The sequence below is a fragment of the Vidua macroura genome, chromosome 15 (assembly GCF_024509145.1).
Source record: "Vidua macroura isolate BioBank_ID:100142 chromosome 15, ASM2450914v1, whole genome shotgun sequence".
Taxonomy (NCBI): Eukaryota; Metazoa; Chordata; class Aves; order Passeriformes; family Viduidae; genus Vidua; species Vidua macroura.
This window is the reverse complement of record NC_071585.1, coordinates 7,657,993-7,673,143: the sequence shown is the minus strand read 5'-3', so window position 1 is coordinate 7,673,143 and position 15,151 is coordinate 7,657,993. Positions and strand designations below refer to the sequence as shown.

At 36.6% G+C, this 15,151-nt stretch overlaps 1 protein-coding gene across 4 annotated transcripts in view; it reads right to left on the bottom strand.

The window, feature by feature from the left end:
- GABRB2 (gamma-aminobutyric acid type A receptor subunit beta2) overlaps positions 1–15,151 on the bottom strand; it is a 145,318-nt gene that overhangs the window by 8,011 nt on the left and 122,156 nt on the right. For 3 of the 4 annotated variants that reach the window (XM_053991137.1, XM_053991140.1, XM_053991138.1), the window contains one exon: positions 2,101–2,151. The exons of the other annotated variant lie outside the window; for it this stretch is intronic. In XM_053991137.1, coding sequence (XP_053847112.1) covers positions 2,101–2,151 — 51 coding nt within the window. The remainder of the gene's footprint in view (positions 1–2,100; positions 2,152–15,151) is intronic. 4 annotated transcript variants of the gene reach the window in all.

Genomic DNA, 15,151 nt, shown 5'->3' with positions numbered 1-15,151 from the left:
TGAAACTTCTCAAGACTGATTTGAAACATTATTTTCTAATCAGTGTATTTATTTGGAAAATTATTTTGTGATTTTGGGAGTAAAACGAAAGTGGACTCATTTTTGTTATTAGATCTCAGACCAATCATAAGACTCTCAGGGTCCTACAAATAAAACAATTAATTACAGGCACTTGGCATTCTTTGATCCCAAAATGTCTAAAATCACAAGAGGTAAGTTTCCTACATGAGGGGTGCAAAGTCATTTGGAAATGACATTTCTGTATTTTCATATAACCTCAAGAAAAGAAGTTTTAGTTCCAGTGACATCAGGGGAAGTTGGATGTAACATCCACTAATATAATGGGTTTACCCTTTAGCCCAGAGCCTGGGTTATTTTCACCTCAATGTTGTGCATTCTAGGATACTATTTTTGAAAAGATTTTAGTGCCAACATTTTTTTTCACATCTTAAATCTTCTTAGGATGAATCTACTTTAAGCATTTTATCCTTTTGATCTGCAATGATATTAGAAATTTGAGTGCTCTTTACATATTTGCATACATTCTGTGCAACACACATGCAAGAAAGGCTATTTTAGTCTGCCAGAGTTAGACACAGACATGTTTTAGCAACATGATATCACTCCAGTCAACTTTTTTTCTTAATGCAGCAAAATGCTGCAGATGTCTATAATCTTAGAAGCAGTTAGTAAGATTAGTGATGCTGGGCAGAAAAAACATTAAGCAATATTCTAAACTATCTTCTAGAGAAAAATGTCTTCTTCTGTACATATCACACTCATATGAGAGTTGAAGCACAGCATTTTTCAATATTCCAAGACTTTTTCAGAAGGAATAATGCAAAATACAGTACATATTAGAGATGGGTGAACCTTCAAGTGTTACAATACCCAGATAAACATCACAAAGGTCAGCTCTTCCTTGAGCAGTAATTTGACCCTCCTTCATCTGGAATAATGAACTGACCATAAGAATAAATGCATTTTCTCATGATATTTTGAATTTCCAACCTGAGGGAAGAGGGAGGGAGAGAAGGAAAGGGAAGAAGGAGGGGAAGGAAGGAAGGAGGGAAGGAGGGAAGGAAGGAGGGAAGGAAGGAGGGAAGGAGGGAAGGAAGGAAGGAAGGAAGGAAGGAAGGAAGGAAGGAAGGAAGGAAGGAAGGAAGGAAGGAAGGAAGGAAGGAAGGAAGGAAGGAAGGAAGGAAGGAAGGAAGGAAGGAAGGAAGGAAGGAAGGAAGGAAGGAAGGAAGGAAGGAAGGAAGGAAGGAAGGAAGGAAGGAAGGAAGGAAGGAAGGAAGGAAGGAAGGAAGGAAGGAAGGAAGGAAGGAAGGAAGGAAGGAAGGAAGGAAGGAAGGAAGGAAGGAAGGAAGGAAGGAAGGAAGGAAGGAAGGAAGGAAGGAAGGAAGGAAGGAAGGAAGGAAGGAAGGAAGGAAGGAAGGAAGGAAGGAAGGGAGGGAGAGAGGGAGGGAGGGAGGGAGGGAGGGAGGGAGGGAGGGAGGGAGGGAGGGAGGGAGGGAGGGAGAGAGGGAGGGAGGGAGAGAGGGAGGGAGGGAGAGAGGGAGGGAGGGAGGGAATCTAACTCTTCAACCTAGGTCAAAAGATTCCCTGTCAGATTAGAGAGAGCTGGGACTGTTTTTTCCACCAAGTAGATTCACCCAACTCTAAGTAAAACATGCTTTTGTAACAAAGTGATGCCTGAGATAGAATGACAGTGAACTACATTTATTGTAAACAGCACCACCCATTCAAAAGGATCCCAAAGCGCTTTACAAGCATTAGAAAGAAGAACCACTTCACTTCCCAGTGAAGCACAATCACCTCTGAGGTGAAATGTGGTGACTGACAGTGCAGAACAACACACTTTATTTTAGTAGAAGAAATGGAGAATGTTGTAGCCAATTAAAACTATGGGGTGGGTGAGTGGTGGTGGGGAATGCTGGGTAAGCAGAACAGTTACATAAATTGATATTTGGCCAGGTGCTTGGGGTTGAGATGAACACGCTATAAAAAAGTGCCATGGGATCTTTAATGACCATAACCGGTCAAGACCTGAATTTTACGTCTCTGAGGATAAAAACATTAGAAAACAATGAAAGATACCTTTGTTGAATACATTTCTGGACAATGATATGTGCCAATTATTCTTCTGTCCTGTAAGTTAATAAAATCAAGACCAGTTTCCTTAGAGATAAGGCAGCTATTATCTTTCATTTAAAATTAAAGCACTATAGGATAATAGTAGGACAAGTAATTAAAATATATAGGGACCTCTAAGCCAACAATTAGCATAGATACATTCTGGCTTCAGAGGTACTATTACTGCCTTGCTGTGCTCCTCAAGGTAACATAATGTTGTGATGTAAATGTATTTTTTCCAACTGGTCATTTGACCAAGGAAGATATGATGATATGAAAACAATTATTAAAATTATTCTGGGAAGGGGAAAGTAAGTGTAAAAGTGGTTTCAAAAGGAGGTGGAGGAAGATTAAAAAGATCTCTTGGTGCTGAAGGATTGTTCAACCATAGAACTAGACTCTTTATGGTGAACAGGAGAGTTCAAACTTAATGGAGAAATTCCCAGGACGAGAAAGGAAGGGAGGATGAAGATGAAGAAAAAGCAGCAGCAAGTACTATGGAAATAAAAGGTGAAGGCAGAAGTGGAGGAGAAATGACCAGAGCTCAGCAAACATGCAAGACACCAGGGTTTTTATAAATCAATCTTAAATGTGAATGACAAAATAGATGATGCAAATGATTCATTTATAGGTCCAGGTCAAATGGACTCTGAAGCCTTGAAAGCAGCCATGATTTTTTTGATGGTCTCAAACAAGGGGAATACAGAGGAAAGCATAGAATTGTTACCATTATATATTCTTCCTGATACCTAGAAACTCCAAAATGATGGCTTTCTTGAGGAATTCCTCTTACAATAATACATTAGCAACTGTTAAATACAAGGAAATTACAACTCCCACACACATTCATTAGGAATCCTCCAAGGATGACCAGACCTCTGAAATTATTAACTTTCAGTAAATCAGTTCCTTGGTGATTATGGTCTGCTCTTCTGCCAAACATAGCTTTAAAATACAAGAGAAATTTATACTGATGGATCAAAAAGATACAACATTGACACTTCTCCTTTCTCATACACTGTTCATTTTTACCTGTAACCTTCAACTACAGGCAGGAACTGATGGCTCATTTTATGGTAGAGTGGCTCAGAAACTGTTTGTATAAAACAGACAGTAGGGATGGAATTCCTGATAGAAAAACTCTTTGAAACAAAATACTTGCAAATTCAAAAGAAATGTCTTTTTGCTAAGTAGAGCTGCCATTAAACCAAAACAAAATCTGGCGAGCTAAAAGTCTAAGCTGGAAGTACCCAGACTATTATAAAGATTAAAACCTGAAATTTAGCCGTTATATGTCCCGTGAAGTGACATTTGTAAGAAATGAAGACAGAAATAAAGATCCCTTTCTCAATGAAGACTTACATGACATGTCTAGATATATAATTTAATTTGCCATAGATGAAAACCTTACTATCTATAGAAGAGTTTCCCACCTCTTAAAAGCTGAGGTTTGCTTGGAAAACCAGTAAGATTCCATTGCTGACTAGTCACAGGGGCTCTAGCAAGATCAGATGAAATTATGACATGCACTTTATGTGTGATAGGGATCTTCCACCTCATCAGGAAGGTCTGACTTATGGAATGGGAACCACTGAGCTCTGGGATAGCCCTGAGTACACAGGCAATGTGTGGGAGGTAGATAGCTCTGTGTAAGCTGGGTTCACTCTGGATGAAAAAACAATTAATGATTTTCAATGGGCACCTGCCTAAAGCTATAATGGTATTTTTGACATGATAAGCCAGTCTGCTGAAATAAAGCTATAGAAATTTATAAGACACAAATGCCTAATATTTCAAAATATCCATATGTGAAACAATGTCTTTAACAACGCAAGAAACACTGCATTTCCATTGTCTGTGCAAAACTCAGTTTACTGCCAGTATTGCAGTTAATGTATATGAAACCAGGCTAGCATGCATTGTTATACACCTAAAATTCGGATCAGGGTGTAAAGAATGCAGTTAGAGGACAGTAATGGGGTAGACTTGTAATTTCAGATTGCTTCACATGGTTTCAGATCAGAAAATTCAGAGAAACTCTGCAAATTACAGAAGGATTTTCTTCAGGTTTTTGACCTTTCAAAGACTAAAAAGCTAAGCACACTCTGCCCCCACAAGAAACCTGTAAGAGTTAAAAAAAAAAGAGGGTGAGGAAAAAAGACGAGATCTGAACATGGAGCTTTAACATTGCTCTAAATAATTGTAAATCAATTTCTAGACATCCATTTTTACTTTCTGATATATGTGACTTCTTGATCATTATCTTTAGTAACGCATCAATAACTTAGTTGCAAGTATTGCAGGATTCTGGGAAATGGTTGAAAATATAACTTCCTGTTGGTATGCATTACTTCAGCATGGGATTCTGTATTTAAGACACTGAAGAATGAGTGCCCAGATGAAATGTGAGAGACTAAAGCAGCATTGCTTTGATGGCTTTTGAATAAAAACCCATGAAATATAAACTTGTTCAAACCTCTGCACAGAATCCAATAAGCTTGAAGTTTATATCAATGTCTTCTCAAATATAATTTTCAGCAACACTTTTTTACTACTGAGACATTTGGGAGGAAGCACAGGAAGGTGATCTGGAACAGAAGATTTCTGGGGTAGCAATTAACAACAGCTTAAATCCTACTGTTTCACAAAAACCAAGGCATTGGGCAGTCCAGATTCTTAGTAATACTACTCTGATGAAATATCATCCCATTTACAAGTATGCAATTAATTTTTGTGAAGATAATATAAATGAAGAATACATCTGCAAGAACCTGCATCATAAGCTGCTCACTTCCATCTGTGACAAATAAAATCATATTTTCATCAAGCCTTCATAACAATCATAAGTCTCCCATTATGCTGTCTTACAAAATACAATTTAGTAGATATATCAAGCATCAAAAATCTACTATAGAAACAGAGCAAAATTGGTTATATACTAAAGTGTCATGAAAGAGAAAAAAATGCATCGAACAGATAATTATCACCACAACTGGCAAAATTTCTAGGGTATAATTTGGATATAGTTATGGTTTTGAAATATGAACTAGATGGTAAAAATAAGGTTGTTAAGTTGCTCCTCTAGAGCAGCTTCTGTAAAATATACTAAAGATGTAATTTTTCTTGTTTGAAGCCAATTATAATGTGCAAAGAACTACACAGCACATCCTTGTCATGAGAGTGGGTGGACTGAATGGCAGTCTACCAGTTTCATCCTTCTGACCATGATATACTCACTTGTCAACAGATTTAGGCTTGTAGTTTTGGGGAACACATAATTCTTGGGCCCAGGCCAAAGACAAATATGTTCAGAGACAGCAAGAAGTCCAAGGATAAAACTCTGGAGAGAAACTGCAACTAATTCAACAACAAGAACAAAACTAAAAGAATATTCCTGAGATCTTTTTATGGAAAAATCACTGAGAAGATTTTGTTACAAAGAAAAGAAAGATGAATTTCTAACATTTTATAATGAATGTCCAAATAAAAAAAAGATCCAGAAAAGTATTTAATATGATCAGTTCATTGCTGATTTAGAAGCCTAAAACAGAGACAGTTCCACAGCTATAGATACTGCAAGGCTCAGAGGACTAGTCCTGAAAATATTAAAATGAAAAGTCTTCTGCTTTAAAATTATGGGAAAAAAAAACCCAAAATGTTCCTGCATGATTTACTTCTACACTGACGGTCTCGTTTTTTTTGGGGAGAATCTAACATTTTGTCATTTATTTCAAAATGAGCAACAAGAATGAAGAAACTTTCTCACCAAGATATGGTTAGTAATTTAAAATCTGTTTCTGAGTAAATTTCTGTATATGCAAAATATATACCAATATTATGTAGTATTTTAAAAATTGTATTATACTTTAATTGTTTTTGTGTATGCATTAATTCTAGGAAAAATAAAAACTAGATTATAGTTTTCTTCATGATGTGATGTCTTTCTGTGTCTGTACATTTCAATTGAACTTGAGTTCAGTTAGTTAAACATATTATACTTTGAATACTTATAAAATACATGGATAGAAAGTGGTCAAAAAAACCCATTACATGAAAAAAAATCATATTGATTTAGGCTCTGTGACCTGTACTGTTGCATCCTTCAGGTCACAAGTTTCTGACAACCACATTACCAGAATGCAGAACTGGTTTTGAGAACATGAGCAAGGACAGGTATGTAGAGCTTTTTGCACACAGCTGTAAGATGTACTGAGTTTAGGGAGAAGTCTTGACAATTTTTACATGGGGAAGAAAACTATATTAAACTCTCTAAACACTTAAAAGAGGAATGGAGACAAGAATGAAAAAGGACATAGAAACCATGTTGTAGTACAACCTTTTATAATTGCAGAAGTATTCTTAAAACTAGCTTCTAAGGAGTAAAAAAGATACATTCACATATTGACATATATTTTCTCTATATACGTATTTGAGTTTAGGCATAATCCTACCTGATGTTTTCCTAAGTTACACAAAACTAACTCCTGGTGTCTTTCTTTCTTCATATGCATAATTCTGGGAAAGCAGTAGAACCCAAAAGAATTTGTAACTAAGTGAATTTACCAAGAAACATACATCTTCATAGGCCAGCTTGACTGTTTCACTAAATTTAACAGATGTGTAAGCAACACAAACCCTAACATGCTTTAAAAAATAAAAAAGTAAGTATTCAGTTTCTGTGTGTCTAAATGGATGCCTCTAAATGCATCCATTTAAATCTAAATGGATTGAGTCTTTAGAATTTGTTGTCATACAAATAAAGAGACTGATAGTTGCTGTAACAACATTATAATAATACTTTTACTACTTAGTGACATCCAAGTGTACATAATCCAGTGATCTCAAAATTCATGAGTACAGCTAGGTTACCTTCTCCAGCACATACTACTTGCAGTTCCAACTTATGTTTTGGATAGAAATTTGCCAACTCCTGGCTGCTGAATTAAACCTTGACAAACTCTTTAGAGCTGTTGTGTTTCAGGAAATCAATTCACCAAATTCCCTACCAGACTCACCTTCTGGACTGCAGCTACATACATTTCTTCTACTTCACTGTAAATAATTTGTCTTTTTTGTGTCTTATTTCTTCACAACTTGATCTAATGACCTAAACTGCACAAAGAGATTCTTTTATGAACTAAAAATTGTGTTCTGCTCAGGGTCACAGGCTGTAGATGCAGTACAAAAGCAAAAGGGAGAATGTGCTTTAAACAAGTGTACAGGCACTGGTCTTACATTAATTAAATATGGCATTCAAAGGAGTGCAACTGGAGAAAAAAAGCCTCATCCAGTTGACTTGACCTTTGTTCAGATGTCATGTGGAATACCAGCACAGATCGTGGAAAATCACCTTCTGACTGCTTTTGCAAAGTGCTGTGAGCTAAAACTAGAACCTCCTCAAATTTCACTCCTATCCAAGCTCTGGTTTGATAAAACACGAAGAGGCTGGCCAGACACCCTGTGCATTGCTGACTGTTCCATATGCAAGTTGTTCCCTGAGAATGTATGAATGGAAATTTAGGAGAAAAGCTAAGCTTTTATAATCCATGCCTACTGTGTTACATGGACTTCAATAAACTGTGTAAGGAATACCTTCTGATCCTGGATCAACAATCAGTCCTCGTGCAGTGTTACCTGTACTGCAAATGAAAGGAAAACTCTCCTTGGAGAGAAAGAGGATGAGTTCTTTCACTGACATCTGGACAGTGGCAGCATTAGCCACAGCAATATAGAGCAGTAAGGATTTGAGACCGAAATTTTAAGAGCTTCCTGTTGCCTTAAGTGTTTTAATATCCTGTTCAGTTTATTAACTGAGTCTGTGCCTATAACCATTTGAAAAATCCTATTTTTACCAAAAGCTTTTACATCTTGTAAACATGTTATATATGCTTACTCATGTTTTATACTCTAGTCCATAGGGTATAAAGTGCCATTCTATGTAATAAGTACTGACTGGTTTTAGGTAACTTTGCAATAGTTTCTTCTCCCTGAAGATGCATTATATGATTTCTTCAGATAGAAATGAACAAATATTGCTATGAACTGAAAAGGCCAGCGGCAAGCCAGCAGTAAATCAGTGGGGAAATAAAGGCATTAGCCAAGCCTAATTGTTTTGGAGCATTGCTATGGAGCAAGGTCTATTATCTCGGGCCTACAGCCCTGCTAATGCATCTTCACACCAGAGCCTGAAAATTGAAGAGTGACCTTGTCTGTTTGCAGTGCACTGAAAGCCATCACAAACTGCAAAAAGCCACAGGTACAGATCAGTGCATTCCCTTTGGCTCAGGTTAACACACTCCTTCATCTAATTCACCCCTCCTTTTCTAGAGACATCTATTGATATGACAGATTAAAAAAAAAAAAAAATACTAGGCTCTTCCAGTTATTCTCTAGTAAAGTGGTAAAAAGAAGTTTGGAAGCTGTCATGGGAAATGTCAGGTATCACACCAGCACGTGAACTGACTGTGCTGCCATCTCCAAGTGTGCTGCTGTAACAGAGGACATTTCTGGCACAGTGGACTAGAAAGTTCTCAGTCTCCCTGCTCCTAGAGCACCCATACATTAGACAGTGAATCTGAAAGAGGGCATCTGGGGAAGGAGGATGCTGTGGGAGCTCCATTTCCTTGCTAGATTACAAACTGCCAGCCTACCAGTTACATAGTTGAAATAATTAAGTGTAATCACTTGTGAAACAGGTGATTGTATGCTCTTATTTCTCTCAAAGCTCTGATAATGCAATGGAGCTCTCTAAGAGTGAAAAATCTGAGGAAAACTACTTAACTAGTCCAGCAAAACTTCATCAGACTCTTTTCTTTAGTCAAAATGATGTAGGAAAAAAATAGCAGCTGAGACAACTTGAAAGGGAAGAACGTTACCAAGTGTTTCTGAGGGCAGGTTAAACTTCCATTTGTTGTTGGCTTGCCATCTCACCTCCTTTAGTAGCCCTGTGCTAATCCAGATATAACAACAATGGGCAGGAGGGCAATGAATTGCAGATACTTGTATTTGTTTAAACTTTCTTAGCTTCCTAAGCCCTTCATTAATTTTTTGAGAACACTTCTATGGTATTCAAATCTATTAAGATGTGTTTAAACTCATGATCATATTGACATTCCATGTTCTTGGTACCCAGATTTTGGATGGAAAAATGCCATTAGTCTGACAGTTTCCCTTGTTCATGATTTGCACTATGAGCAGCAATGCCCTGTCCCTTTCAGGTGTGCTGACTGAATACCTTATGTAATAGAAAGAGGTCTGAGTAAAGAATTACTCATTGTTTTAAAAATACACTCAGTATATTTAAAAAGGAACCTTATCTAAACATGCAGAGGTTAGCAATGTCACTTCACATTTATTTACAGAAAATGACTGAATAAATCTGCATAAACAGTTTTACAAAGCATTGCATAATATGCTGACATTTTTCCCCTCTTTCCCAGAGGGAAATTGCTCTGTTACTGCTCACAATAACAGAGTACGATTGCAAAATTAAAGGTACTTTTATTTATGTAACTTATGTTATCTTGTACTTCAGGTATATTGCCTGTGCATTGGAGCATTCTCTGTGCTTTAAACTAAGTTGGAAACATGTATGTTTTTAATGATTACTGCAGCTGCCTCCAAACTAAAAACACATTTAGTGATGTATTTACATGTATTTTATGTTATACAAAACATAATGCTGCTTCTGTGAAGTGGCAAATCAAATTATTGAAAGAATGTAGCTAAGAAATTCTATATAAGGAATGTTAATTTGCAATAATTAACTCTTATAAACCTAGATGATTTAACTAAAAATAAAAAAATTAAATTATTTAGAAATAACTTAAACACTACCTGAATGACATACAGGTAGGAATTAGAAAGACTAGAAATGGAAGGAAGGTGCACCAAACCATTATGTGGTAATGCCTCTGTAAGGTTTGATATCTGAGTTGAAAAAAGGAAGTATCATATCCTGTAGGTAATATCCTGGTGAGGCAACAATAGTGATGTTGAAGAAAAGACTGACCAGGACCTCCTTAAAGAGACAGATCCTAAAGAGCTCTTCCTTTAATAAGAGCCTTCCTCCCAGTACTCACAACAAGTATCATCTCTGCTGCCTCTGATGCTATGGAAGAGGATGGCACAGAGCTGCTCTTCCATGGGAATCGCCTCTTGTCAAACAGAGGCCATACAGATGGCAAGAAACACTTTTTTACAGAGGAAGAAGAGTCAGCCTTTCATTTACCATGGTGTTTAAAGTGCCAGTCCTGGTTTTACCACGCTAATGCAGGTTTTTTGATCTATCCAGAAAAACAAATAGAGATTTAATTGATATTGAAAAGCATTTTCACCCTACTTATGCCTCAAGAGTAGTCAATTCATGTACATAGTAGTGTGGATCAAATGAGTCAGATGAGCAACTGTAGAAAAACCAGCAGGAGAATCCAATACATGTAACAGCAGCTTATGCAGTGGGTGTACAGGAAATTTAGCAACACAGGAAAACATATGGAAAATATAGAACTTGGCAGGTGATCAGACAGCAAATGTCTAGAAGATATATCAGACTCATCGCAATGGTCAGCATCAGCAAGCCCATCTAAATCAGAGTCCAAAGATGGAAACAACCAAGGTAAAATTATCAGAAACTACAAATTAAGAGTAAATTTAAAAATTAATCAAAAATAACTTGGCTCCTGGATGCTGGAAAAAATTTAAGGTGAATAAATCAGCTCTGAGAGAGCACCAAGAAACTCATTATCTGAGCTTTCATAACAGAAATGAAACTTATTAAAATGACTGGGGGTCTGCCTAAGAAATCATTTGCAGTTGTACCAGGCTCTATGCTGGAATAGTGGTTAGGCAAATCATCTTGGAGACAAAACCAGACTTCATAGGGACAAAACCTGAAGAGTTATATGACAGCAACTTGTTTCCCTCCCCTAGCCCCCTTCTATCCCAAAAGGAAACAAGAAAAAAAAAAATTACAATGAAAAGCAAAACAGGGTCATAGAGGCTTCTAGACCAGATCTTTCTAGACCATTTTTATGTAGCTACTGAATGAGAAGATATGATTTATGGATTTCAGCAAAGCCTTTGGTACATTATCTTAAAATAGAAGGGCTAACACGTCCCAGACACATGTACAATTACCCACAGGAAGACAGGTGAATGATATTGGGAAGCTAGAGGCTGGAATTTGGCCCTGTATTTTAATGTATCTGTTAATCATTTTGAAGAAGCACAGACAATATTAGCATGAAGATTCATGAAATGCAAAAGGACACTGATGACCATCAACATTCTTGAATACAAAAGTTCATGGAATAAAGAGACATAACAATGGCTTAGAGTATATGAAATTATGACATGCTAGGTTCTCAAGCAGACATAGGTCACTCCCAGTGTAACTATCCTTATGTACACTTGCAGTACTATGCCAATCAGAACAGAAGAGACTAAGAAACTTGAGACTACCAAGGCAAAAAAGGCATTTCAAGACATAAGATGAAAAAATTGGAAAGAGAATTGAGGAAACCATGTGAATGCTATCTCAAATAAATGAAGGATGTCTAGAGTAAGAAAGGAGTGATTTACTTACAAGCAACAATATGATTGTTTACAGAAAGAACAACTAATCTTGACAAGGCAAAAGATGATGAGTTAGACTGAAGGAACAAACTGCTAAATGCAGCTGAGAAGTTTCAAGAGTGAAATGATAATACTCACAGTTGTTTTTATCTGAACTCACTGCAAAGAAAATCAAGCAAGTCCCATAAAATTTAACAAGTCTGTGGCAATGTATCTGCTGGAAACTGAGTCTGAATCTGCCTTGAGTTTTATGTTCTTTAAATTTCTACATAATTTTATTACTCAGATTTCAGTATCCAAGAAGCAAATCAAGACCCAATTCCTTCTCTACCTTTCCATTACTGCAAACAGGATCAACAGTCTTTGAAAATGGAGTATATCTTACGTGATGATTCAGACTAGATATATGGAAGAACTTTTTTAAATAAGAGTGATGAAACAGTGGAAGAGTTTGCTCAGAGAGGTGGTGGATGCCCCATCCCTGGAAACAGGGATCCATGGTCACATTGGATGGCGCCCTGAGCATCTAGCTGAAGATGGCCCTGCTCATTAAAATGAGGTTGGAGTAAGTGACCTTTAAATGTCCTTTCCAATTAAAACTATTCCATGATTAAAAAAAAAAAAACAAAAAAACCAAAAAAACAAACCTCAAACTACCAGATTTTGCATATGATAAGAATATGATATGAAATTTAAAGAAAGATTTGGCCACAGTTTCATCTGGAATAGCCCTGGGGAAGCTCTGCAGCCAGTCAAATGGAGTTCACTCAAGTGGAAAAAACAGGACACCAGAGTCACCTAATCTCCAAGAGATTGCAATGGATTCAGCAGATACCATGGCCATGGGAAAAAAGCTTCCATTGCACACTGTGTTGTAGGCTAGCTAGTATCTTCTGAATAACACTAAGCAAAAATAGAGAGATTACCACTGCCCGTGTCCACACTGGAATCTGTCCATGGAAGAGAATTCAACAGCATAAAGGGAGCATGGATTAACTTCTCCTTTGATTTTGTGGATGAGAGGACTGGTCAGCACTTCTCTCACCACCTTCTGTTGATTGAAAGTTGTATGAGATTGTTACCAAACAAGAGTGCTGGAATTGCAAGAAAACCATTACAGATTTTCTGGTCTATAATGTATAAGCAAAGATGCTGGGCTACAAACAGCAGCTCCAAGAACTATTTATCCACCTCTTCCGCAGTGTCAATGCTGAATGCAGTATCAGAAGTTGTTTTGTGTAGAAGTTTTCATCCTCATGTTTTGAGGTTTCTTCTTCATGGCATCAATGTTCTCTTGTCTAGTATCTGATTCTTATGAATTCATAATATTGCACATAGTGATTCAAGAGGAATCTTGTAATATCACAAAAGAACACTCATGCCTTGTAAAATCAGTCCTTCACTATTGGAGCCTAGTTAAAGATGGAGTGTTTTGTGACTCCATTTCAAAAACATGTTGGTTTTTATGAAAAACTGTTTCTGAACTAATTTCAGCACTTCAGACCCCTTTTTAATTCTTATAAATGAAAATAATTACATAATATTTGTCTCCCTTTAATAGATAAAATATTCAGGTCCATTAAATATTAATATGTTTTCTCGCTGCTGGTCAAACAACACGAGCAGCTGTCAGCTCCTTTCCTTCTCCCCAGAGCAGCCTGTGCAGCAGGACAAGTTCTCTGATCCTCTCCTATTTGATTCCCTGTCTATTGCTTAAAGGATTGCAGACCTGATTACCAGATCAGAGTGGATCTGGATACCAGAGCAGAACTGCCATAGACTGTTAACCATGCTTGCCTAGACCATTAACTGAAAGGCTCACTATGAAAAAAATAAAAATCATATAAGATTGTTCTTTGTGTTCCACAGTATATCTTGTGTCAATCCTGTAAGCTGGTAGAGTTCTGCAACAGTATTGAAATTAATTTACACTGCCTGGTGAATTGGATTAACAAAGCCATTTCAAATTCTTCTTCATGATCAGCAATTTGCCACTGGACTTTGGCTATTCTGTTACACAGCTGAAAGGTCTATTGTATGAACAAGAATGTTGAAAACACCACAGGTGAAGCAAAGCATGCAAAAATATACCTCAGCTATTGGTGTCACTCTGACACCTATGGATCTTAAATTTCCATTGATGTTAGAGGAAAGACTTCAAGTAAATGCAGGTCTAGTCTTGCAAAATTAATTACAGGGTAGTTTATAGCATTTTTAAAGTGAAATTTAATTAAAAAAAAAAAAGAAAAAAGACTTTAACAGTTTAAATAAAAACTAACAGATTTTTTTCATTGCTGAAAAATCCAGTAGAAATAAGAACATGTTCTTCATGAACTTTATAATGTTAAAAGATGATATATGGTAACATAACATAAAATTAAACTTATCATTATGAGCATGCCTTCATTCATTAAAATATCTTTCTCTCCAATAAAAAAAGAAAAAAAAAATGGATGAAATATGAACCATGACCATATAACTCTCCTTCTTAAAAGACTATAAACTATAACCCATAAAATTATTTTGTGCTATCAATATGTGACGGATTTTTGGAATAAGAAGTTCTTCTGTCTGCAGACCCACTATGTGTGTAGAGGTTCTGAACAAACATTAGAAATTTCACTACTAGAGCTGTATGAAACTTAAGTCTCCAATTGACAAATAATCCCTTGTTTTTTTCTAATGCAGATTTCTTTTTTTTTAGATTCTGACTTTGATTTTTTCTCCTTGGACTGTCCTGATGAATTACAACTCAAAGAGCTTCCCCTGATTAAAAAAAAAAAAACAATCCCACAACCTCTCACCCCCTCCAAAAAACCCCCAAACCCCCAAAGATAATTCAACCTTATTTAATTTTCCAACTTTGCATGTGTGTGAAAGTTTATACATTTTAGACTGAGAACATTTTTGCATTCAGCACAGATTTGCCACTGTGTGAAATTCATCCCAAAATGGCCAAAGTGATAAATTACAAGTGCTTTATGATAAGTGCCCCATTTTCATTAAGCATAATGGATACTTTTCCAAGAAGTGTGTATCTTGGCAAATACCTTTTCTGCCTCAATTCTCTATCCCTAGGGGGCCACTTTTAGTTTCAAAATTAAGTACACAGCACATTGATGATTTATTTCTGAGAAGTTCCTCATTTAGTCAATAGTACCCTGGTCCATTAGGCATTGAAAATATGCAAACTTCTCAAACTTTAAACACTTTTGTGGCAAATATTTCTTATCCAGCTCATCTGAAAGATTTATGAAAGCAGGTTAAATTTAGGTTTTAGTTCCAATGTCCCATGCAGCTCTTACTAGAATATACAGCCATCATTTTGGATTTATTCTTTTGGGAACAGGTTGTACATATTCAAGTCTACATCCTGACTAAGAAAACATCTCTCAGTAAAGCTTCACTGACTGCATGCTTTAGAAACAAGTCATTCAGC